Here is a 26,660-nt window from a genome sequence, read left to right as displayed (position 1 = left end):
TGATTTGTCATTGTAATGTTTCATTGTGCTAAACATGGACTGCCAGAGAGCAGCTTTCTGTTGCTACAGAAACACTGAGCTAATGAGATGAGCGCACTCTTCTAAACACTCAGTGTGTGTGCGTGTGGTGCGTGCGTGTGTGTGTGTGTGTGTGAGAAGGAAGAGGCAGTAGAGTACAGACACTTGGGCGCTCTCCTGAGACACTGTTTGATGAGCCGAGCAGACGGAGAGGAGCGGACTGAGGAGTTCCACAGGTTTGATAACACACTCTTCACTTCAATTATACACTCATGGCTTCCCTTTGAGGCCAACCTCTTACTGTATTTCTCCTTGTATTTTCAGCCATACTGTGAATTTACTGGGGAATCTCCCGCTGCCTTGTTTGGATGTGCTGTTATTGCCCAAGGTGGAAAATGGCTCGATTGAGTACATGGGGGTCAACATGGATGCTGTGAACATGCTGCTGGAATTCATGGAGAAAAAACTTGATCGTGTAGGATAACACTGTAGATATAGAAGTTATCTCTCTTAGCCTCTAGTACAATTGTTTCAAAGGGTTGATGAGAACAAAAGCTTGTCCAAGTTAACATAAAGAAAGGCAACCACCTATATGAATAATTACTCATTTCAGATCATATGGTTTTACAAAGGGAAGATTAACTGCTTTAACAATAGAAGTATGCAACTTTGTTGGATTACCTTTCCTCAACCACTGGACAATCAATCTGAATGCTCCAGGATGTTCTAATGCTTGGTAAATGCCTATTTAACATAATAGTAATGGGCTTTTTCTGAACAGCCTTCACACTCTCAATAAGTCACCTAACCAAGGAGCTTTCAAAGTTGTCTTCATCTGGTATGTTCTGAATTCTTTACCAGGGTGGATTTTTCTATGTTGCTTGGAAAGCTTAAGTAGAAATTTGAAGATAATTTGTGTAGTGATGGAAAAAGGCAAAGTTTTTAAAGCATGACAGAATATGGTTAGATCTTGAAATGTATTTCAAGATTTACATTTTGAGGTATTTCAAATTTGTGAGCTTTGTCATTATTTTAAAACCATGACTGTACTGCTCCCCTAACTTGAGATTTGAAGCACCAATCAAATTTAAGTATACTCACTCATTGAGACTAGATACAATAGGAAGAAGAGAAATGTCCTTTGTTGCTCTACTTTGGGGAAATTCAGATGTCACAGCAGCAGCAAAAATGAAAAATATATTTAAATAAGATAAAAGGATTGTATGGGAAGAACACATTTACAATATAAAAACATTAATGCTGTGCAGGTTTTAAAGGGGGGTATTATGTAAAATCAACTTTCTGAGCTTTACATCATGTTATAATGTTATTCACTCATAAAACACATACCTGGAGTGTTGCTTTGATTCGTTCTTACATGTTTGAAAAATCCATAAATCTCCCATAGCAACCATTCAGGGTGCACAAGGTGGAGCTTTGCTCTCAAAGTTCCACATTCCTCATTCACTTTTTTTTAGACTAGCGGCAGCAGCAATTAGCAAACACCTGGTGGAACTGCTCTTCTGCTTTGTAATTAAACCTTAGGACGCTCAAGTGATAAATAAGTAGTACAATTTTTTTATGATTACATGACACCACATTGACTGTAGATAACTTCTGTTACATATATGTCTGTTACAAGGCAGACTGACAGCTGATTAATAGATAAATGTTTGTCTTTTCACCAGGGCCATAAGCTAAAAGAGGCTCTACTCCCATCTCTAAACTTACTGACTGAGAGTTCCCGCATCCACCGAGAGACCAGGAAATTCCTCAGGTCAAAAGTCCGTATGGAGTGGAGCCACAAAGCTGATAGATGAGCAAGTTTGCTGCCAATGGCTTCGGAACTGTCTTCTGTTTTTGCTTTGTTAAGGTGCTGCCCCCTCTTCGCGATGTGAAAAACAGGCCAGAAGTCGGCAGTGCTCTCAGGAACAAATTAGTCCGTCTCATGACACACATCGACACCGATGTCAAGGACTGTGCTGCTGAATTCCTCTTTGTGCTCTGCAAAGAAAGTGGTGAGAGAAATATCCATTGGCTGAAATGATTTATAGTGATGCAAAAATATATAACTCATCTCTGATGATGAACAAAATCTGACTTTAAACAGTGGTACACAACAAAGATTAGCAAGGCTGACATGAACCTGCAGGTTTTGCGGAAGAACTTATGAAGCTAAGCAAAAAGAGTTGAATTTAGAAACCAAGACACACAAAGACAAATCAAAACCAGAACGCACTAATGACAGCAGGATGTGAATGTAACCACAGGCTAAGGCTGGAGGCTCACTAGACTGACTTATGGTTATCACAGGTAATAAAAAGACTGGTTTATGTTTTTCAATTGAAAGACTAAAGATCACATTAACTGCTTGAAGATCCAAGACTACAGGATCTTTCAGACCAGCTAAAGCCAACTGAGTACATTAAACTCTCAAAAGGGCAGCAGTTTGAAGGAAGAAACATTCCATTACGTGGCAGTAATAGAAGATTTTTTTTAGAATTCTATTGCAAATCTGGGAAAATTGGGCAAACAAGTAATGTGGTTTGTCTCCAGCTTAAGTCAGTACTAAAATCTTCTCTTTCATCAGGAGAGATACAACCATTTTAATGTTGACATGTCTGTGTCCAGTTTCAAGGTTCATCAAGTACACTGGATACGGTAACGCTGCAGGTCTGCTGGCTGCCAGGGGCCTGCTCAGAGGGGGCCGAGACTCTGGGATCTATTCTGAAGATGAAGACTCAGAGACTGAAGAGTACAGAGAGGCAAAGCCGCAGTCAGTACCTACAATACAGTCAGTGTAGCTGAGTCAGAAGAGTAGCTCACACACAAGCAGTGAAACCCTTACAAACCTTAAAAATCAGATAAGAACCACTGCAGAACTGTAAAACAACATCAGATAGCATCTACCTGTAAATTTACTAGATTGGTTGAAAGTCTACCTTATGTTCAAGGTGTGAGGTCTTCATCCCTGTAAAGCTGGTCCAGTTATGTCAACCATAGACTAGTCTATTACTGGTCTATCTCTAGTCTATCACTGGGTCTATCTCTGGTCTATTACTGGTCTATCACTGGTCTATCTCTGGTCTATAACTGGTCTATCTCTGGTCTATTACTGGTCTATCTCTGGTCTATCTCTGGGTCTATCTCTGGTCTATCTCTGGGTCTATCTCTGGGTCTATCTCTGGTCTATCTCTGGGTCTATCTCTGGTCTATCACTGGGTCTATCTCTGGTCTATCACTGGTCTATCTCTGGTCTATCTCTGGGTCTATCTCTGGTCTATCTCTGGGTCTATCTCTGGTCTATCACTGGGTCTATCTCTGGTCTATCACTGGTCTATCTCTGGGTCTATCTCTGGTCTATCTGGGTCTATCTCTGGGTCTATCTCTGGTCTATCACTGGGTCTATCTCTGGTCTATCACTGGTCTATCACTGGTCTATCACTGGTCTGTCTGGGTCTATCTCTAGTCTATCTCTGGGTCTATCTCTGCTCTATCACTGGGTCTATCTCTGGTCTATTACTGGTCTATCTCTGGTCTATCTCTGGTCTATCTGGGTCTATCTCTGGTTCTATCTCTGGTCTATCACTGGGTCTATCTCTGGTCTATCACTGGTCTATCACTGGTCTATCACTGGTCTGTCTGGGTCTATCTCTAGTCTATCTCTGGGTCTATCTCTGCTCTATCACTGGGTCTATCTCTGGTCTATTACTGGTCTATCTCTGGTCTATCTCTGGGTCTATCTCTGGGTCTATCTCTGGTCTATCACTGGTCTATCTCTGGTCTATTACTGGTCTATCTCTGGGTCTATCTCTGGTCTATCTCTGGGTCTATCTCTGGTCTATCTCTGGTCTATCACTGGTCTATCTCTGGTCTATTACTGGTATATCTCTGGTCTATCTCTGGGTCTATTTCTGGGTCTATCTCTGGTCTATCACTGGTCTATCTCTGGTCTATTACTGGTATATCTCTGGTCTATCTCTGGGTCTATCTCTGGGTCTATCTCTGGTCTATCTCTGGTCTATTACTGGTATATCTCTGGTCTATCTCTGGTCTATCTCTGGGTCTATCTCTGGTCTATCTCTGGGTCTATCTCTGGTCTATCACTGGTCTATCACTGGTCTATCACTGGTCTGTCTGGGTCTATCTCTAGTCTATCTCTGGGTCTATCTCTGCTCTATCACTGGGTCTATCTCTGGTCTATTACTGGTCTATCTCTGGTCTATCTCTGGTCTACTGGGTCTATCTCTGGGTCTATCTCTGGTCTATCACTGGGTCTATCTCTGGTCTATACATGGTCTATCTCTGGTCTATCTACGGTATATCTCTGGGTCTATCTCTGGTCTTTTCTGGGTCTATCTCTGGTCTATCACTGGTCTATCCTGGTCTATTACTGGTATATCTCTGGGTCTCTCTGGGATCTATCTCTGGGTCTATCTCTGGTCTATCATCTGGTCGATCTACTGGTATATCTACTGGTCTATCTCTGGTCTATCTCTGGGGTCTAGCCTCGTGGTCTATCTCTGGTGGTCTATCTCCTGGTCCTATCACTGGGTCTATCTCTGGTCTATACACTGGGTCTTATCTCTGGTCTATCTCTGGGTCTAACTCTGGTCTATCACTGGGTCTATCTCTGGTCTATTACTGGTCTATCTCTAGGTCTATCTCTGGTCTATCACTGGTCTGTCTCTAGGGTCTATCTCTGGTCTATCTCTGGGTCTATCTCTGGTCTATCTCTGGTCTACCTCTGGGTCTATCTCTGGTCTACCACTCTGTCTATCTCTGGGTGTATCTCTGGTCTATCTCTGGGTCTATTTGCTCAAACATAAGTCAAGACCTTCAACCTACTGGCTGGTATTTACTGACTGAGATGTGGTCCCCCTGGGGATTCATTCATTCATTCATATTGCTTTTCAACCTCCCAAATAAGTTATGCTGAGAGGTATAACTTACATGAAGAAAACTATTTCTGCTTGTGTAAATGTTTTTAACAAGATTACTTTATAGAATTTCAAAAGGTAACAAAGAAAACATCTGACAATCTTTTCATAGATACACAGTTCTCACATTATGAGTTTTAAATTGAACCTATGTTTATTTCTCAGAGAAAGTATTTATCAAGTTAAACAGGAGAAATATTTTTTGTTTGCTGAGCTTCAACAGTAAACTCAAAAGTTTTCCTATGGTTGGAACTTCTAATTTTGAAGGCAGAATATAAAATTTCCTCCCTACACAGATTAAAAAGTCATCTATTTTTAATGTGAAGGTAGCAGTCTGAGAAAGATCACTGAAGTATCACAGTAAAATGATCTATGGTATTAACTAAATAAAAATACAGTACAGACCAAAAGTTTGGACACAACTGTGTGTCCAAACTTTTGGTCTGGAAATTGTGGTGCTGAACTCCAGAAGTCATTTGTTAAGGAACATACAGTATAGACCAAAAGTTTGGACACACTTTCTCATTGAATTCAATGAGAACTTTTGGTCTGAACTGACCAAAAGTTCACAGTTGTGAACTTGTGTCCAAGTTGTGTCCAAAAGTTTGGACACAACTGTGTGTCCAAACTTTTGGTCTGTACTCAGTTCAGACCAAAAGTTCTCATTGAATTCAATGAGAAAGTGTGTCCAAACTTTTGGTCTGTACTGTATGTTCCTTAACAAATGACTTCTGGACTTCAGCACCACAATTTCCACATTCCTTAACATGATTAAAAAAATGTAGAAATTACTTGGATGGATACATTTTTTACTCATTAAGTGCATAATTTTTAAATGACAGTTTCCAGTGTTTTTCTTGTGTTTTTCCTGTTTCACCTCTGTGTTAATGTTGTTTCCAGTATAAACCTGATCACAGGAGTTGTTGAAGAGGAGCAGCCCAACCCAATGGAGGGAATGACAGATGAGCAGAAGGAGTACGAGGCCATGAAGCTGGTCAACATGTTTGACAGACTGTCAAGGTCACACACCGCTACTCTTCAGAACATTTGTTGCTATCAGATATTCTCACTAGTCACTTTATTAGGTACACCTTGCTCATGGGCGGTTCTAGACAGTAGCTAACAGGTGAGAGTACCCCTGTTATGAATAGATAATGCTTAATCAGTTTCCTATGATGAAAAGCGCTGGCACACAAACCATAATTCATTGGTCCAATCAATCAATTTTTGATCAATTTGCCAATGTGCTATGTGTTGTGCATATCCTGGTTGTAGCAAGTTGCTATTTGAACTCCTGTTATCTTCCTGTCATTTCTTTCCTACGATCAGATCAATAGTTTCTGAATGTGGAAACCACCCTGTTAGGCACCAACAGCCGTGCCATGTTCAAAGTCACTTAAATCCCCTTTCTTCTTCCATCTGATGATCACTTGGAACTTCAGAAAGTCATATCCACCTTGTCTAGTGACCATGTAATTGGCTGAATCACTCTTTGTATTAAAAAACAATTAATTGTGTACTTAAAGTGGTGAGTGCATTTATATGGAGCACTAGTCCTGTTTATCGCTATCAACTATTTACACTAGAAAAGATAAGTAAGAAAGTACAAAAACTGAGATACTGTCTTGAACAGCTGCCATATTTTAACAGTTACAGTATTTAATGTGCTAACACACAGTAAAAATGTGTTGGGTCTATGCTAACACACTTTTCCTGCTTTGTGTAGGATCAATTTGATCCAGCCCATGCAGCTTAATTCAGGATGGGAAGATGACAGAGATGACCACAGAGGATCTGAATAAACTGGCCACCAATCCGTTGTTCCAGTCACAAGAGCCATCTGATCCAGACAGCGAGGATGAAACCTAGTTAACACACAAGCGTGACAGCAGATTGAATCACCTTTCAACCTTTGTGACAACACTGCAGAAAATTATATCATACAACTTTTACCATGCTGATCCACTTAATTTGAATGGAAGACAGGTAAAAACATTTGGCGTTAGTTTAGCAAACATAAGAATGCAGCATGGAGTGTACAGGAGAAAGTTGAATAAAAACATTTATTCAGTTTCAATAGTAACTGACTACCTACCAAATAGCACTGGTGTACTGAAGATACATACGTTTACATTGTCCTACAAATTTGATTTAGTTTCATTATCAATTGACTTCAGGCTTAAAACCTTCAACCGGTGTTGATTTTCCAGAATAAGCATTCCAGTGACTGTAAATCAGGATAATCCTGCTTCTGGAAAACGCTTTGGTCTTGATGAAATCTCTTGTTCACAGAGAAGCATTTTTCAGAATGCAATGCTTTTTATCAAACAATGTATGATCTTACTTGTAGAGAAAATGTATTTAAAAAATGCTATTTAGTTTTTTGATGTGAGAGTCAGCTTTATTTTTGAAATGGAATTTAATAAAAATAGGTGGATGTTATTTTTCATGACGCCCCATAAATGTTTTATTTTAAGAAGTGAAAGACCATTTACTGATGAATACGTTCCTGTGTTAGACTTTAATTGACATATTACGCTATGAGTATAATCCAAGAAAATCTCTGTTTCTTCTTTGTATTGTAGTTGAATAGCTGTTTGGACTGTAAAGTACACTGAATGCATCTGAATAAACTCTCTGTCACCAGTATTTAGAAGCTGCTTGATTTTCCTTTAAATGCCCATTAGTTGTCTAAAAGTGAAACAGGGATACAAAGAAGACATCTTTAACTTTAAGCTATAGAAAAATAACCTCCACAGTTTTATTTATTTAAATATTTTACCTATGAATATATTCACACAAAGATGCTTATAAACGATTGTTCTTGGTGTAGATGTTGGGATCCATGTGAGTGTTTTTGTTTTGGTGTGTGAATGTTTGGTGTCTCCTGACAGAGGATCTTCACATTCTTACCTTAATATTTAAAATATTGTTTCTGAGTCTGATTTCCACATGTGGGTCAGGAAGCTATTGAAGATCATGTCAGTGGCTTTACATAGTTTTCTCCCTTCTGTAATAGTGGTTTTACTCAAACCTCTTATTTTAAACTACTGTGTTTTTTGTCTCACTGGGTTGATAACCCAGAGCATGGGCCAACTTTTCATTAATTTGTCAGCCTATCTTATGTCCTGGAGCACTGTCACAAGAACTGCTACATGCCACCATTCCTAAAAATCCCCTGGAACTGTCCCCAGTGCCTGTAAATTAAGTTATCCACTATTCTCACGGAATACTGAGTTAATCTCAAGTAAGACTCCAACAAAAAGTTAACTCTGTCTCTCTACCACCACATTGTCCCTAAGATTAAGAGGGCCCCCCTACCTTCAGGTCAACTTCACAATCTGTCAAAATCCAAAGAGCTATAGAAAAAGTTACCAATGACTTTCTCAGTCCCAGTATCATTTGCTCTTTGTTCTCTCCAGTGGGGGTTGGATTTTTTTTTGCCACTGAACAGAAAAAAACCCTCACACTGCATTAACTATTGAGGGTTGAATCAGATCACCATAAAGAATACTTACTCACTCCCTCTGATATCATCTGCTTTCGAGTGGGTCCAGAAAGCAACAACTTGTCTTGCATATCACCTGGTCTGTTTCTACAGAGAACACCACATTCAAGACTCACTTTGGACATTTTGAGTAGTTCGTCATGCCTTTTGGGGTTTTCAGGTCCTGAATAGCATTCTCCATGACTATCTTAACATCTTTGTGTATCTGAATGACAGCCTGATCTTCTCCAACATCTTGGACTGAACACAGGGTCCATGTTAAAAAAAGTCCTCCAATGCCTTCTAGAAAATAACTTCTTTGTGAAAGCAGAAAAATGTGAGCTCCATGTGTCTTCTATAACTTTTTTGGGTTACATCTCTGTAGGTGGGCAGGTGAAGATAGATTCAGTAAAGGTCTGTGCAGTCCAGGAGTGGCCCATCCCTGACTCCAGGAAATAGATGTAGAGTCTCCTGGGGTTCACAAACTTCTGCAGTAGATTCATTAGCGACTTCGGACTGATTGTTGCTCTCCTCACTAAACTCATCTCCACAAAGAAAGTCTTCATCAGGACCCCCAAAGCAGACTAAGTCTTCTCCTCGTTTCCCTGACTCCTCATTCCAGCTCATTCTGCAGGTAGATGCTTCCAACAGTGAAGTTTGGGTCTAATTTACCCTTCTCTGTCAATGACCTCCTGCAGTCAATGACTACTGACCTCACTGGTCAGTAGTGCAGCACTAACCAGTGTCTTATACCTGAACACCTGCAGAATATTTACCCAAACATAAACATTCTGCATAAAAGTTTATGCTGCATAGCTGCATAAATCAACTAATTTGATTTATGCAGTTTTGTAACTGACCTCACTGGGACCACCACAATCAGCCCACATCACTCCTTCAATCTGTCACCCGCTTCTCTGACTCCCCACCTCTGTCTATCTCAAGGCCACTGTTCAGATCACCTCCTGGTTCTGTTGCTCTGGATTAAATTTTACAACGCCGTTCCACTGTGACAAGCTGCTGGAAACACCAGTAAGAAACCAGCATCATCAGAACCGCTCACCCGTTCTCATCTTCAGAGAATATATGCACTTCTCTCCAGATCACCACATTCACCATCAGCAGTGTGAGCAACCCATCTCCTTCCTCTGAACGCAACATTTTTATAATTCTGCATATCTGAATTAATCACTCACCTCTTCCTCCACACCGGTTTCCCTCGCCTGCTGCTGCTCCAGACAGTTCAAAATGAACTATTTTCATTTACCTCATCCATGTGGCTGTAGTTGTGGCCTGCATCAGGGTCAAACTGGGGAATCATGACTCCAGATAAACCAAAGTTGCTCTAGTTTGATCAAAACGGAAAAGTTGAAGCCAAATTTCTCATGTAAACCTAGAGTTTACCTACCCAGAAAATTAAATAGACCATTTGATACATTTTGATAGTTAACAGCAAAGAAAATAATAGTTTGATTGGAACTGTTTGTAACATTTCAAACATTTAGAAACAGTTTAACATGTTTTAAAGCTGATTGCTGTAAAAACTTCTGAGTCCAAAAATGATCACTTATCAAGATGTTCAATGTCTAGAGTACAAATTCATTCCTTTAGCTTCTTATTAGATTATTAGTAACAAAAAAGGCAGCAATACCAGAATAATGGCAACAAAATGAAGTAGAACACATGTCAATACTTTTTTTATTAATTGATAACAAGTATAGGTATAGATTTACACTCTGTTCAAACTAATTTGATTTATGCAGTTTTGTAAATATTCTGTACGTGCAAGTTAAAGAGAACATAACAGTTTAGAAAAATCCCACGTCGTTTCTCACAGCTGCCCTGAGAGTTTCAAAGCTAAATCACAATGTGGTGTTGGTATCTCACATAGCATCAGATGACACATAAAGACCAGGTGAACTACTGAGCTGGTGAAAAATTATCCCTCATAAAGTAACGACAATATGACTGGTGACAAAAAATAAATCACAAATCTGACAGCATTTATGTAAAAATGTGTTCCCATATAGGAACTGGAAATTACATGATACTGTATAATCAACTTTTAACCATTGCTGCAAGGCCTGGTTCTGATACCTTCCATAACGTCTAAGTAGCATACCAACCGATTTAATGCATTCTCTTGAGGCTGCTGATTCAATCTAAACTGATGGCACATATCAAACCTGGCCAGCTCTACACCTAATTTGTTCCTTGTACCTAACTTTTAATCAGTCTTTGTTCCTCATAAGTCATGTGTCGCCTGATGCCCTAAACCTGACCGTCCTAATGTAATGTTATGAATCATAAACATTGAGACTTATGTTGCTTACTTGTGAGTTTATGAGAAGAGTCGGTATCCAAGAAAATCGACAGGAGGCAAAAGAGGACTTGGGGAGTTTCTAGCAGTGTCCCAATGATCACTATCAAACTACGAACATTTTTTTATCCATTATGAATCCGTTGTGTAAGTGCTGGAGCATAATTGTACTAATACGTTTTGAAGTGCTCACATGTTTCAGAAATAGAGTTTAATTAGTTTTAAACAATATTTTATACATGTTTACCTGAACTTAGCATGTAGCTTTTTATGTAAGGTTCTGCTGTGCAGACATAAAGCCCTACCTTCGAAAAGGTAACTGTCTCAATGTCTTGTTTCAGAGCTAACAGCTAAATAAAATAAGAAATTTTAAAACAACTCCATTCTCCATATGTCTATGTGTTCAGTGTGAACATGTTCTGGTGAATTCATTTTTTGTTTTGTGGATCTTTGAATTTTACAATGCTGTTCTAAGATGAAGATGAACGGAGAGCATTTCTCTTTTTGCGATATTTAAATCTATTAAGAGAGAAAACTGAGAGACATTTGAAACCAATGATTGATACTTCATGTGGAAAAGAGTTGCAACATTCCTTCATAGGCAAGTGCTTGGTGACTTTAGGCAGTTAAACAACACATTAGTCTTCAACCGGAGCCACTATAGATAACGTTTGCCTTTCCGTTCACTCTTACATTGACAACAGTACCTGCTTTCTCAGCTTAAACTTAACATCGGCTGCAGGTTGGTACTCCAGCCACACTGTGTTGTGTTTGCACTCCATCTCTGTGATTAGCATGCACACAGAGAGTGTAGGTTTGCATTTACAAAACACCAACTGAGTAATAAGGCTTCAGCTTAATGGACTCTGTTACTTTGACCTTTTCTCTATCATGTTTAAACAGAACCAGGACATTATTAAATAAGCTTATCAGGCTTAAAGTGCTGTTGAAGTCATGATCAAAACAATAGTTTTACATTTTGCTTCCTTTAGTAAGAAAGTTTCTTTTTCACAACAGAAGCAATAAGACAGGTGAAAGTGAGATTTACTCTGCAACATGGACTTGATGCAGAGTCTGTACAACAAATACTAAAGAGATGTCAAATGACACATTTTGAATAATAACAAAAAGTCAAATGAACAGCTTTGAATCAAAAAGAATTATGAACACAAATGTTCATTGTTCACTTCCTGTAAGGATTGTTATTTGTTCAGAATATATTGGTAGTAAGCAATGTACATGCATAATTTCCGTTCTAATCAATGTGAAGTGAACTTGGAACTAATCGTCATGAAGGATGAACTTCCACACGACTAAATATCCAGGTCTACTGACAATGACCTTTCATACAAACACAGAACTGTGAAACAGCAAGTGGAATGTAGCTATTCTGTGTTCAGAATATTCATTGTTTTAAACTTTTCTTTCTCCAATTAATAGTTTTGCAAGGTTATTGTTAAACCTGCCCTCACTGTTTTTTAGTTCTTCAGACATGCTGCCGTATCAAATATATATGTAGTTCATTTTTAGAAAGCTTTATAAAACTCTACTCCAAAAAAAAAAAAAAAAAGATGCTGGTTCAAACCATTGAGAAAAAAATGCCTGAATCTCTATTTTATTAACGTTGTTGAGACTGGAGTTGTTTTAACATAGCAAAATAAAATAAAAATAATAATAATGAAAAATAAATAAATAAAAACAGTAACATTAGTTTGAAAACTATTTTTTTGTTTCATCAGAGATAAATGAGTTATTTACTGCAGCCAATATTGTGATGGGTCATAATCATAATTCCTTGAACTACTGCATAAAAAAAAAAAAATCTAAGTAACAAAGGCAGTTCTTCATTGCTCATTTCCAGAAGATTAAAAACTAAAAACAAACAAAATACTACAACCATCAAGTTCACTGTTTGAAGCATACTTTTAAATGTATAACAAGAAAGTGTGGGTAAAATGTGTAAATAAATATTTTTGACATATGATGAAATGTTGAAACATAAATATGTTGAATGAGTCTTTCTTAACAGTACATAAATCCATATTTAATGTTAAAGGTCAGTGACATAAAACCCAACATGCTAGTGGTTAAAAACTCTAAGTTTGATAACAAAATAATAGTACCAAAAAAATTATCTTATGTCAGAAGACGACCTGTCAGCTGCATCAACCCATTCAGCAGACACACATTGGTGCATGCTAACTAGCTCCAGCTAACATTTTGGCCTTTTGGTGAGAACAAGCAAAGACCACATGAATCAAATCAGCATAAAATTGAATTCAATAACAGAAATGAGCATAATCTATGTTAGATTCATCCCTCCAGTGAAAAGCGTGCAAGAAGATTATTCATCCCAAGAATTAACTGTGAAGCTGGCCTTGCCCACACTATGATGAGAAACACAATGATGCTGCCGAAAAACAAAAACAAAAGAGTAGGACATTCACATTACATGAGATTCCTACCCCCGTATTTCCTGACCTCAGTGGTGTGACAGAGCTCTTCCAGGTCAGACTGTTGTGTGCATCAGTCAAATAGACAGGGCTCAGTTCTGTGCTCTGCTGGCTCAGCCATCTTTGTGTGCTGTGGGGACAGTGCCTCTCCTTTCCCTTGTGGGTTATTACCCTGATCCAAAGCGACAGATCTGTTTTTCTGGGAGGATGGGCTTATGCGGGATATCTCTGTGGATTTAGAGCCAACTGGCAACGTGTTGTGGACTTTTTCTTGCAATGGTGAGGAAGCTGAGATTCTGGTCGGACTCTTTCTCTCAGATGCAAGGTTTACAGGTAACTTTTCCACTTTCCTGGGTAGTACAGGAGGTCTCTCTATCACAGTAGAAGTCTTGTCAGATGAAGTGCATCTGGGTACTTCTACCTCTTGTGAAAGTAGCTGCTTGGTTGGAGGCACTGTATCTCCACAGCTTGCTTGTCCTCTCTCTGCCTCCTGTTCATCCATCTGACTCTTGACCTTCTTTTCATCATCCGGCTTGTTTTCTGTGGCGCAGGCTGTGGGGATGAAAACCAGGCACACAGATGAAAACATTAAATGACTGATTAGAAGAAAAAACAAACAAAATGGCTAACGTTATTCTCATCAACTGTACCATGTGCTTCATCTTCTTTGCAGGAGGGCAGGTCCCAGCGGTTGCCCCGGAAACGGATGGGTGACTTCTGTAATACAGCCTTGAGTTCTAAAAGAGATCAAAATTCAAAGCTAATTTGTGATGTAACTGCTGTGGAATGTCAAACAAGCATGTAATATTTATGTTATGAAAACCATAACTCTACCTTGCGTCATGGTCAGTGCCTCCTCATGGACAGATACAGCTCTGCGCTGTGGGAGGGGCTTCAAGTGTTGGCGTAGTTTAGGAAGACTCTCTGAAAGAACACAACAATAAAAACTTTAGGTTACTTTCGTAACCCCGGTTCTCTGAGTAGCATGAGACACGAAACGAATGCTATGAAAGAGAACCATCCAAAAATGATCTTCCTCTCTGATAGAGTCGAAATAATAAACAAAAGAGCTAGAGATGAGCCAAGGAGCTCTTACAGGAGTCTTCCAGGAGGACCTGGAAATAGCAGGTACAGTTTTCCCATGAGAAAATGAGAAATCAACTCAACCACAACGGCTTTTATGTACAGTCACTGAGCAGAACTCCAGTGCTGATGAAAAGGCATATTGATGCTTATTTAATATTTGCAGCAGGGCACTTGGACAACCCCATTAAATTTTAGAAGTATAAAGTCTTGTCAGATGAGGTCAAAGTTGAATTATTTGGTTGCCAATGCACAGACTATGTTTGGGGGAATATTGAAAGAAGAATGAAAGGAGAAATGTCCATGGGCATTTATGTTAGGAATCTTAAGGTGAAACTAGTGTGAATTTCCAAGCAAGACAAATGGCCCAAACATGCAGCCAGTGAAAGTCTTATTGGTTCATGATAAACAAAGTAAAACTGACAGAAAATTTCTGTTGGTATGTTCAGTACTTATTCTCTTTGTTACTCAATTTCAGTACCCATAATTTAATTTGTGGACTAATTACGCTTTGATTTTCCTGCGTGTGTGAATTGCTTGAATTGTTTCAAAATTTAATGTGACTAGTTTGGTTAGGTTAAACTTTATTAATCCCATAGGGAAATTGGGGTTATCTGTTGCTCACACATTAATTCACATCCACACAGCATTAAAATAGTATATGAACAGTAACATAAGTAATATGTTTACCATAAAAAAAATAAAAAACACTTTCATATTTTGAAACTTTATATTATCCTCTGTGTGTATTTAAGCATACCCTCAGTGACAGATTGTACTTTCTCGTTGCGATCTGGTGCGCCGTCACCTCTGCGAGATTTTGGGGCTGAAGAATGAAGTTCCTTCCTTGGAGACAGGGGAGGGATTTCACCCTGCACACCGTCCCTGCTGCCATTCTAGGGATGAGGATCAAAATAAATGGACTGTAATACATTTAGACAACAGTTTCAAGTAGTTGCAGGGGAATTAAACAATTTAAATATGTTCAGAAAATATCAATAATAATATCGATAAAATTCAATGGGACTTGTAATACACACAATACAGGCCTAACAGGCAGGTGGGGGTCACTATTATTTAAACATGTTCACAAGATTGAGAAAACACTGAGACCAGTCGTGTAAACTTGTTGTCTTGTTTTAAGTTGTAAAATGTAATAACAATGAAAAACGGTTCGTTTTTTTTAGTTAGTTCTAGTTGTTTAATTCCTGTCATTTCTGCTTCCTTGTGTCAGACGCTCTCTCCACTCTCTCTGCTATTTGCCTCCCATTCCAGGATTACTCCATTTGCATATATATCCTTCTCTTCTGCTTCCCACGTTCCTTGTCAAATTTCATGTTAGCCCCTGAGTTCTGCATCACTCATTCATTTTGTGTTACTAATTTTTAAATTTATACACAATAAACTTTCACTTTCGTGTCAGCATTTCAGTCAAATCCCTGCCCAATTCATGACATTAATTGGTTTGAATCCGTAGAGGTTGATGAAAAAAAGTCATATTGGGAAAGTCATATTTAACAATCTATTTAATTAGCAAACAGAAGTTTCAGAAATGCATGGATGAACCAGAGGCAACCACAACAGCTTGGTACCTACTCCTCACCTTGCCACCAGCTTAGGTACTTGATCAAATACTGCTTTGGGATGGCATCCCATTCCTTAACCAGCCAGTAAGGAATGAGAGAGGTTGTTCACAGGTCGGGCCTATATTCAGCCTTTCTACCAGCCATATTCTAATAAAGTCTGGTCCATGGGGAAGAGTTCTGACATCTTGGAGGATAGAGTTCAGTTACTGTACAAAAGAGTGAGAGTGATTACCATTGGTTGCAGGATCTTATCTTGAATACATTCCATATTGTCTCCAACTATCACAAGCCTTGTTTTTTTCAGTGAAGGAGATGTTATCTCAAACCATGATAGTAATAGAAGCAAAAGCTGTTTTGCTGTTTGGCATTCTCAACTCTATTGACAGCCCACACCTCCAGACCACCTATGGCAGTTGCAGCAGGTTACAATCCCTCCCTCTGTCTCAGTCATTGTGTGTCGGGCAAGACACTTCACCCACCCTGCCTGCTTGTCAGTGGCACTGGTGTATGGTAGCCTTGCCTGGGTCAGACTGCCTCAGGGCAATTGTGGCTACTATCAGTAGTGTGAAGCTCTTCCTCTTCCAAGTCCAGGTCCTCTGGACTTGATAAAGAGCTATACAATACAGACCGTTTTATCATTTATTGTATATCTATTCTATGTGCTAATGAACAATTTCTGTCTAATTTAGAATATGTTTGACAACAAAAACACTTTTTTCTATAACTGTTAAAAACAATATCAGTCAAGATCCATACAAACTTGTATTTCCTTTTCATTAAGTGATCAAACAAATGCTAACTCAGTCACATCACTGTGCATCTGCCTTATATTTGAGGTGCATAGAGAAGTGCTGCTTTTGGTAAATAAGGCTAGAGAACATGTGAAACTTTGACCCAGCCTTACTCATAGTTACACAAATACTACTCAGATGTTGCAGCAATGAGACAATGACATTACCTAATGTCCTGTGATGTTCTGCCGACTCTCTGTCCCTTCCCCATTGTCACTTCCTCTCTCCCTCTCTGTCTCTCTCTCTCTCTCTCCTCAGCATGTTTTCTGCTCTCTAACCTCACACCGGTAACCCATTAACTCATCAGCCCAGGTCTTTTGTTCTAGCATTCACCCTAACAGTATTTAATGTTATGCTATGTGTGAGGATCTTGAATCTTGATAGAATATAGGTTTCCATTTGTTCTATTTTTGTAATGATATAAATTGTCCGTTCTGACTGGTGCGTTACCTGCTCTGTTTCCATTGGCCTGCCATCATGTGTGTGAGCTGTAAGTTGGACTTGCTCTGACGAGCTGGTGAAGGCAGGAGCAGAGGAGGGGCGAGCAGCTGGGATGGGTGGAGGGAGTTTGGCTGAGAGAGGTTTAGGGGGCAGAGGACCCATGACTGCACTCAGGAAGGGAAGGCTTTGGGTAAAGCGGTTCTGGTCGGTTGGGGTCTTGCACTCTCAGAGGATGCCTGGACTCAGCTAAAAACAAAAGTTGAAAGTGAAATGATACAGAATCACTGAATGGATAAATGTTTAGCAGTCATTGTGACTGCTAAAGGACAGCAGTAAACCTGCTCAGGATTTTTACCGTGACTATCCAGTGCAACATAAAGGCTCCAAACAGAATGAAACTGATTAGACTCTGTCATTTGTACCTGATGAAGTGGACATTATTCTGGACTTGATGTCTTTGGGAGGTAGTTCAGGTTTGTTTAGGATAGCACCTTCGGGACAGAAAAAGAAGACAATGCAACATATGACAAGGTAATCTAAACATGACATTGAGAAACAATTCATCTAACCTAAATCTGTACCTTCTAAGTTACTGTCATTCAGTGTTAGCCCACACGCCACTACATACAGTATAATGCTTATGTTGCTTATAAATAAAATCATTTTATTCACAGTCAGACAGCAATTAAAAAGGGTGGACAAATGAAAACAGTATGTGAGACTATTTCAATTTATCTTCTCACAGAAGCTGAAGTGCTAAATTTGTCCAGCTTCATCCATGTTGAAAGTAGTGGGATACGACCTGAAACTTTACACTGTGGAAATGAAACTAGGTGTACTGACACACAGTCACGGCTAAATCATGGAGCATAGAGGACCCTTAGGATAGAGGACAACTGGCTTAGATCAAAGCAGAGTAATGTGTTAGAATAACCTAGTCAAAGTCAAGTTTGACACCCAATTCTGAATCTGAGGGAAAATTACTGTTCATTGACAATCTCCATCTAAAATGCCAAACTATTTTGCTATGAGAGACCTGGTTCAAAAAAGTGCCAGAGTCAGAGTATCCGATCAGTTCGATAAAAAAAAAAATGTTACGGTTCCACTGAAACCCAGCTCAGTGTAAACAGGGCCTAAATGTCCAACATTGGTAATAAATGCAGCAAAAGAAGGGTAGCTCAACAAGTAATGACTCCGAATGGCAGTTTAGTCTGGAGCTCATAGCCAAAGAGAAATCATCTAAATACTAATGTAAACATGCAAAAGGCAAACAGTACATTTTTGAAGTGACATTTTTTCTTAAAATATAAATATGTAGAAATACTTTTTTTAATCTTCTGAGTCTGATTTTCCATCAGAAATGGAATCTGCCGGTGATGTTGTAAATTTACCTTCAGAGGTGGCTTTTCTCATCTCCTCGTCTTTACTCTGTAACAGACACATTAAACAACATCATTTTAACACTAGGACTTCTCTACAGAACATTCTCATCAGAACTCTGCAATCTGTAAGATACTAAATTAGACAAAGGTCTGCTTCTCTCACTGTACAATTGCAGGAGCTGATGAAGGAGCCGTGCACAATTAGCTTAAAGAACTGAGCATTCTTTCAAGGTCATGTGAACCAGAAATTTTAATCAAGCAATCTGTGGGTATTCTTCAGGGGTCAAAAATAATCACAGGAACAGTGTAATGAGTGTTTCTTTACAACTTGTGGAACTGACAGCTCTTCTCAACATTTAAATGACAACTTTAGGCCTAATAATCACAAGCATCATGTAAATAAAGTTGTTATAGTCTTACATATAACTATGGAACCTTGAAATCAGAAGAACCATTTAATTTAAGCTAAATTAAGTTTTGGGAAAATGTGCATAAAGGAAAACAAAAACGTGCCAGAGGTTGTGTCCACATTAGGGGTGTGCCATATCGCCTTGTTTATGGTAATACTAGTGGCTTTTTTGACCCTGGTGAAAAAATGTTACCCAGCCTTACCTGTGCAATACCCAAGTGCCCAGACCATTTGTACGAAGCAACCAGGGGGCTGTTTTTTTACCAGGCTAGTCCTTCCCTTATTGTAAATATCAACAAACTTCAATCCAGTTAGATGACCAGGTGACTAGCTTCTTCTTTGTTTTAATGGGGATGGAGGAATTACCACAGCGCCTGGCACTAGGGTAGTCTGCTTTCCAGTCCAGCCTCAGTTAAAGGATGTCATCATTTGATATAGCAATATAAATTTTTTCACCAGTGTCAAAAAAATCTACTCTAAACAAGATGATATGGCACACCCCTAGTCCACACACACTGACACACACTCCTACCCTGTCTACCTGGCACATCTTGGTTTCAGCAGGTGGAGTTTTGGACACTCCCATTCTGTGCAGCATCACCTGAAGCCTCTGTTCAAAGCCAGGTGCGCCATCGGATGCATGTTTCTGAAAAGCGAAGAGCACAGATGTGTTCATACGAATGTTATTGCACAAAAGCATCGCATGCACCAAACTGGCAACACACAGAAGAGGTGCTTCAAAACTAGCAGTAATTCCATCTGACTTAAGTAGATTCATTGCGTAAAACCTACATGTTTAGATGTTCTTGCATTTCTTATTTGCTGCAAATCATTGTGATCCCCTATAGCTCTGCAGTGTAGGTATAGAGTAGAACATAGGGGTATTGCATTGGAGAAGAATTAAGTAATTGAGAATATGAAAAGAAAGCCAATCATCATCAAGCCTAGTTTGGTTTTAGTAAATCTAACTGAAGTTCAGCCAAGTCAAGTCAAGTTTAACTAATCCTTGCCAAGTGCATGCTCACCTCTCTTGGTAGACCACATGGTTGATCACAGACTCCCTGATGCAAACAGTGAGTTCTTACCTAACTTTGTTGTTAAATAATAGTGGGCATTTCTGGAGCCTTGCAACCCTAATGAGTATGAAACTGTTTACAAGCCAGGTTTAATCTGCCATGTCTGCTGATAAGTGGAATTGTACAAAACTGAAACATCTTGTTGATGAACACATCAACAGACTCACATATACACTGGAGACTGCAGCCAGGTTCTTCACACAGCAATAAAACAGATACATTCATGAAAAATATTCATTGATGTCAACTAGTTAAAGGGTGAAATTCCACTTCAAAATCATTTTGATTGATTTAAATTACTCTTGCTTTTTGTTGTGCATCTGTTATAAATGTGAATCATCATGCTTGTGCTCCAATAAATATTCATGGCATTGGTGACCTTAGTGTATTGTCAGACTGACCTTATTGGGTGTATTATCCTTGTCGTCTGGCTCTATTCCTGTCAGCAGTATGAGACTCTGGCTCTTGTTTTCTCTCAGTCTTTTGGTCACCCTCAGTCTCCTCTCCACATATGATGGAGCTTCTGGCTCAGCTGGTGTTGTAATGAATGCAGGAGTGGTGCTGAGGTGTGGTGGTGCAGGAACAGCTGCTTGCTCCGGTTCAGAAAGTACAGTGGTGGTGAGTTCAGGGCTTGTTGTGATGGTGGGGTAGGAAGGAGTCATCTCACTGGATTGCGTTGTGCTTAATGACTCAGCGGGGGTTACTGTTTCCCTCACAACGTCGGCAAGATAGCGGCCGGGGGCGGCAGTTCCTTCTGCAGTAGTGGCATCATTATAAATGTTAGCATCCTCCTCTGACTCCTTCTCTCTTTCCTTCTCCCTCTCGTTGTCTCTTTCCCTGCCTCTGTCCCTGTCTTTGGCCTTCCCGTAGGGGTCGAATGAGATCTGCAATGGAGGTCCTTTTGACCTTGACCCCTTCAGCTCCATGTCCTCCATCTCCACTGCCTGTCTTGGCAGCTCGGCCTGCTCGAGCCCTCTTGAAGGCGAAGAAATCACCAAACTTTTTCTTTATATTTTTTGTAGGAATTGTGGTGGTGGTGGAGTAGGTTGTGGATGGGAAGGTGGTAGATGAGGAAAGGGAGCGAACATCAATGGATGGAAGGGAAGTGTCAGTAGATGTGGCAGAGGGAGAGGCGGTGGGAGTGGTGGTAGATGGAGGCATGTCAGATGGAGAGGAAAAAGGGGTGGAGCTTGGCACTGTGGGAAGGATTTGGGCAGGGTTTGACTCCTCCCATCGGCCTTTTCTGCAGTGGGGAGACAGCAGAAAGAGCAACAGAAGAAAGGAGACACTCAGTACTACAACTACTGGTACAAAACCAAGTAACATGCTCTACTCTGGTTCACAAAACTAACACTCATGCAAATGGCAGACAAAGCAAAATCAATTCTCAGAGATCAGGATGTTTAGTCCCAGAAAAAGCAAAACTTGTAGTGTGTGACGTCTAGAAGCCACAGAACAGATTGGCCATTTGGACCAACTATTTATTGTTGTTAGTGTCACACGTAAGGACTTTAAATTTACCTGCTTTCTTGAATAGAACCAACTGTGCATGACTACAGCATGTACACATTAATGGAAGGAACCTACATGTGGTCCATGGTATAATCATGAATAAGGATATTCTAATGACTAGGTGTCATTTAGAAATGTACTGTGAAATTGGTTGGTCAACACTAACTGATGACTGGGCAGTCGGAAATTAAACAAATCCAGCTTTTTTCCGATCATTGAACACACCATATATAAGCTCCATCACATCAAGCAGAAAACGCTCTTTGGTGTGGAGGCTGTTGCTGATGGATGAAGATTCAGTTTAGCTGTTTTCAGCATCATGGAGGTACAGGAGGGCTGATTGGAGCACAGTAAAACAGCTGCTTTCCCTTTTTGACTTTCTAACCTCCGCATTAGGCTGTTTTTGAAAATCAGTGCATCTCTATGTTTGTTATCTAAAAACTAGATTAATGCTTCTCTCATTGAAAGAATTTGTCAATATCACATCTATCTCCAATATCCAATTTTTTAAAACTTGTTATATTTTTCTAGGCTTTTAATTCATGTATTAATGCTGTCAGCACTGCCATGCTATATTTCATCATAAAATCATGACACTATATTTAGTAGTTTTAAAAAACTAGAATCCTTTAACACAGGGACATTCACATCACAAACATCAAATGTGATCAATGACTGAAATCAATGACAAAATCCTCTGAGAGGAGATTAGAGGGTAGTGACCAGGGGTTAGGGTTAGGGGATGACAGGAGGACAATGGAAGACATTCAGATCAACAGAAGGGGAGCTAATCAACAAGCAGCCACCTGTCACCTTAAACATCCTTCCTGGTCATGACAGTAATATCCACATTCAGAAACCCTGAATGTCCCACTGAGGAACTTGCTTAGCCATTTTGGAATGAACCATGCAAACATCACTAACACAGTTGGAGCATCAACTAGAAATGATCAACTAATTGATTGCATTCACACATAAAAACTACAGATCAGTCTGATATATGTTATACTGAATAATGAGTATGACTCCTTTATATCTGCCTTCAAAGTCAAAGTCACATATACATTGAATTTAGGGTGGTTGCAACAACTTTTGACCCACATTGAACTAAAGAACAATTTAGTTCAATTTGTTTTATAAGAACAAATTGAACTAAATTGTTTAATAAAACTTCAAAAACCTGCAAGTTTTTGAGGTTTTATCAATAAACAGATTCAAGTGAAGAGTATTTACAGCATTGACTTGTTTTCTCTGACTTGCAGGTTATCAACTTCTGAAGTAAATCTTAACTGATGGTGACCCATTCTTGTCTTACTGATGCTTAGATTTTATCTCTGTTTCTGAAATTATGTTTCCCCATTTTCCTTTTGAGAAACCAACTTAAGGTTCTCAATAGAGCATTCTTCTAATCTTTTAACTACGTTGCCATTAGTTTTGACTTGCAACAAACTGTATAGTCATATATAGATAATTTAAAAAAATGGTCCTGGATTGTTATGAAAAATTAGAGATTTTGGTCTCACTCTTCATTTAGGGCAGAGGAAGCCAACAACCTGAATGAAAAGCAATCCCCCACATTGGTTGTATTCACTGTTGTTGGAACTAATAGTATCCAAATTTTCTTCTCCAGGTAAAAAAAATTCCTCATATTCTTAACAACCACAGAATATTTCATTAGAGAAAATAAGTTTGCACCAGCCTTCTGCTGTCCATCTTTCCTGCAGTGCTGCAGTCTGGCCTCTATGTTTTTGTTGTAGAGAAGTACATTCTTTGTTGTCTTTCTTGCAACTTTGTCAAAAGTCTTGGCCAGTGCAGATGCACTTAGACTCTCCAACTGCCCATGCCAAACAACCTTTGCCCCTGGTGGCAAAATGGGTTTAAAGCCCTCAATAGGAGACAGTTCTGGTGTAAGTTAATTTGAGTCTGGGCAAAAGTTTGTCCAAAGAGGCTAATAAACCTATGAGCATGAAATAAAAATGCAGCCTTGTTTCTACATAGTGTTCTAGAATGAAACCAAAATGGTAAGTAAAGCCACAAAGTTATCAAAACACAGTATTTCATGTCACAGCAAAAACTCTGCAATAAACTGCACTCCTGAAATAAAACGCCCCTCTTTTGTGTTTAATGCAGAGTTTCAGAGTTGGAAAGTACCTGAACATAGAGAAGCATTGCTTGTATGCATTATTGTTGTAAATATAAATATGTCATTGTGCTTTCTTATACAATGTTAATAAAGGAATTCTACAGAGTTGCTTTTAAAATGCAATCATTCAAACACATAAAGTTTGATATTGTAAATAAAAGCAATTGAGTTTTAAACAAAAGAGGCTCATTAGTTCTAAAATGCATCTGAATGCTTAAACTGAAAACAATTCAGATAGTTAGCTCATGTGCTAAAAGGCTGAGCAAGCAGTTAGTAATAGGAAAAGATTGGAAAGTAAACATTTCTCATACAGTACAGACCAAAAGTTTGGACACAACTGTGTGTCCAAACTTTTCTGTTTAGAGCTATATCACTGTTTCTCAACTCAGTCACCCACCATGATTAATAGTTTCAAAGTAATAAGATGTGGTATAATACATGTCAAAAATAGGAGACACCCATTAAATGTTCAGGTCTTTAAAAAAATCATAAATCAATGTCTGTTCTTTTATTTATCTCTGAAGAAGAAAGTGATTAATTACAGGTACACATTAAAACAAATATTGTATTACTCACTAAAAAAAGATTACTACAAAAATGTGTCTCTCTAAACTGAGAAGTTAGGACACCCTGCACTCTAAATATCTCGTCTTTCCCCTTTTTGCTTAAAATAAGCATCTACCAGTCTCTTATACACTGCATACATAATTACTGCGCAAGTTGTAGTTTTGACCTTTTCATAATTTTTTTGCATATTTTCTAATTCCAAGCTGTATAAACTTGAAAACTTACTGGATATAAACATATTAGCTGATGTGTATGTGTTTAATGAGGGAGAGTGGGGCCTACAGAAATCAACACTCTATATCAATGTGTGTATAATTATGAGGCAACTCTTTTTCCTCAGGAAAAATGGGCAAAAAAGAGATTTAATTAATTAAATTAAGTTTATCCAACCTAATGTATTAAGTAGTTTTAACTTGACAAGTTTAAATCAGTCTTACTCAAATCATTTAGTTTACTTAAAATAAGGAAGTAACTATTGAAGGATTCTTTTTTGGCTCAGGCGGCCTTCATTTGATAGTAGTTAGACAGGAAAGTGGGATAATGAAAGAGGGGTAAGACATATGGCAAAGGTCATCAGGTCAGGAATCGAACGTGTGACAGCCGCGTCGAGGACTAAGGTCTGCTTATGTGAGTTGAGCACATAAGCACCCCTGCACCACCACAGCAACACGGTCAGTACAGGATCTGTCCCGAGTTAAGCTCAAGTCATGACGTCAGACATAGGATACGAATGTGGCATTGAATTTAATTGTTTCAAGAAAGTCAAAGTAAAAAGTTCCTTTAAGTTAAAAATGTGTTAATTCAACACAAAAAAACTAAGTTGTCATCACTAAACCAAAAGAATTAAGTGATATTAATAAATATAAGTCCATAACCCTAGCCCAAATAGACTTTTCACAGTGTAGGTAAACTTCTGTCTGGCTTTCATGGGTTTTCTTCTTGTTATGTAACTTGTTTTAGAATTTAACATTTCTTTTGTAACACACTGTTGCTTTAACTGATATAGTAACATTGTGTGTTTTCTACTGTTTTATAATAACTCACAATGCATAGTCAGGAATGATTTTCTTGGTGAAGAACTCTTCTACTCCCTCATCCACTCTGCCCATTGCCTCATTATCTTCCTTCTTTTCCTCGGACACTGGTTCCTGTGAAGAAAAAAATCAAATAAAGAGGGATAAAAATCTGTGTCATCAGTATTAAAGTACCATTCTGAAAATTAAAGCAGTGATCGACCTCCTAGCATTCAGTTCCAGTCACAATGTCTGATGTGATTGCCATTATATACGTAGTTTGTGGTAATAAACCGCCTACTTGCATTTCTGAGTGTTTATTTCTAAATATGTCATTGATACACTTAGCCACACTTATTGCTAAACATGCCCTTAGTGTTTGAATGCATAAGATACAGAGAAATACATTCTTACTGCTTTGTATTTCTATCAGGACTTAGCTTGATCAGTGAGCACAACATTTTTTTTTACTTTAACACAATTAATTTGCTTTTCATGCATTCCCAACTTTGTAGGGCAGTATAATGCAGTAAAGATTTCTGTAGCAATTTATTTGAAATACGCCAATTCTCACTTACTAGGCAGTAGCCAAGAGTAACACCTGTGCTTTAACTGTGGGTGTTGTAGAGCTCTGTGATGTCGCCACCACAGGCCACTGAAAACACTCAAGTAAAATAAGAAACTAAAATATATACTAGTGTCTGAATGATCACAAATGCTAATATATGTCATGTTTTCAGGTTCACAAAGATATTATTCTAAGATTTGGGGGTATTTACATTTTTCTTTATTGTCTAATGAAATGACTTTGCTTCTGTTTTGTTTCATGCCTCCTGTCTGACAGCCACCTGTCTCTCTGTGCCTCCTGCCAACATGCATTTTGGTCACACCACTGCAGCTCTTCATTTCATTGTCTCTCACACATATAATCCCATGAATAAATTTGATAACCTTTGAGATATCCATATATAAATTTAAGAATATTTATTATCTATATTAACAACTCTGAGAAATGCAAGTGATGACTGAGCTTCTCACCCTATCTCTAAGGGAGATCCCAGACACCCTACAGAGAAAAGTCATTTTGGTAGCTTGTATCCATGACCTCATTCTTTTGGTCATGACCCAAAGCTCATGACCATAGATGAGGGTAGGAACATAGATCGACCGGTAAATCAAGAGCTTGCGCTCTTTGACTCAGCTGTCTCCTTTAAATGACAGACCGGTACAGTGACCAGTTCACTGCAGACTCTGTGCCAATTCACCTGTCATTCTCCCGCTCCATTTTCCCTCATTCCTGAACAAGATCTTGAGATACTGAAACTCCTCCTCTTTGGACAGGACATCCTCCCTGATCTGGAGAAGGCACTCTACCCGTTTCCAGCTCAAGACCATGGCCTCGGATTTGGAGGCACTGATCCTCATCCCGGCCGTTTCAC

General features: G+C 39.0%; 2 protein-coding genes across 2 annotated transcripts in view; one reads left to right on the top strand and one right to left on the bottom strand.

The window, feature by feature from the left end:
* The window catches only part of ric8a (RIC8 guanine nucleotide exchange factor A), a 28,391-nt gene extending 20,784 nt beyond the window's left edge, over window positions 1-7,607 (top strand). Inside the window, exons 8-14 of the mRNA XM_032546831.1 lie at window positions 160-254; window positions 343-493; window positions 1,707-1,802; window positions 1,892-2,036; window positions 2,650-2,794; window positions 5,859-5,978; window positions 6,685-7,607. Of these exons, the coding sequence (XP_032402722.1) occupies window positions 160-254; window positions 343-493; window positions 1,707-1,802; window positions 1,892-2,036; window positions 2,650-2,794; window positions 5,859-5,978; window positions 6,685-6,760 (828 nt within the window). The 3' untranslated portion in view covers window positions 6,761-7,607. The remainder of the gene's footprint in view (window positions 1-159; window positions 255-342; window positions 494-1,706; window positions 1,803-1,891; window positions 2,037-2,649; window positions 2,795-5,858; window positions 5,979-6,684) is intronic.
* Window positions 7,608-10,885: 3,278 nt separating this feature from the next.
* carmil2 (capping protein regulator and myosin 1 linker 2) overlaps window positions 10,886-26,660 on the bottom strand; it is a 48,546-nt gene continuing 32,771 nt past the window's right edge. Inside the window, 12 exon segments of the mRNA XM_032546842.1 lie at window positions 10,886-13,770; window positions 13,869-13,955; window positions 14,053-14,142; window positions 15,062-15,197; window positions 17,129-17,263; window positions 17,265-17,365; window positions 17,542-17,610; window positions 18,511-18,547; window positions 19,443-19,556; window positions 20,388-20,844; window positions 20,846-21,229; window positions 25,253-25,356. Of these exon segments, the coding sequence (XP_032402733.1) occupies window positions 13,292-13,770; window positions 13,869-13,955; window positions 14,053-14,142; window positions 15,062-15,197; window positions 17,129-17,263; window positions 17,265-17,365; window positions 17,542-17,610; window positions 18,511-18,547; window positions 19,443-19,556; window positions 20,388-20,844; window positions 20,846-21,229; window positions 25,253-25,356 (2,193 nt within the window). The 3' untranslated portion in view covers window positions 10,886-13,291.

This window comes from Xiphophorus hellerii, chromosome 2 (genome assembly GCF_003331165.1).
Source record: "Xiphophorus hellerii strain 12219 chromosome 2, Xiphophorus_hellerii-4.1, whole genome shotgun sequence".
Taxonomy (NCBI): domain Eukaryota; kingdom Metazoa; phylum Chordata; class Actinopteri; order Cyprinodontiformes; family Poeciliidae; genus Xiphophorus; species Xiphophorus hellerii.
This window is presented reverse-complemented; position numbering and strand designations above follow the sequence as displayed.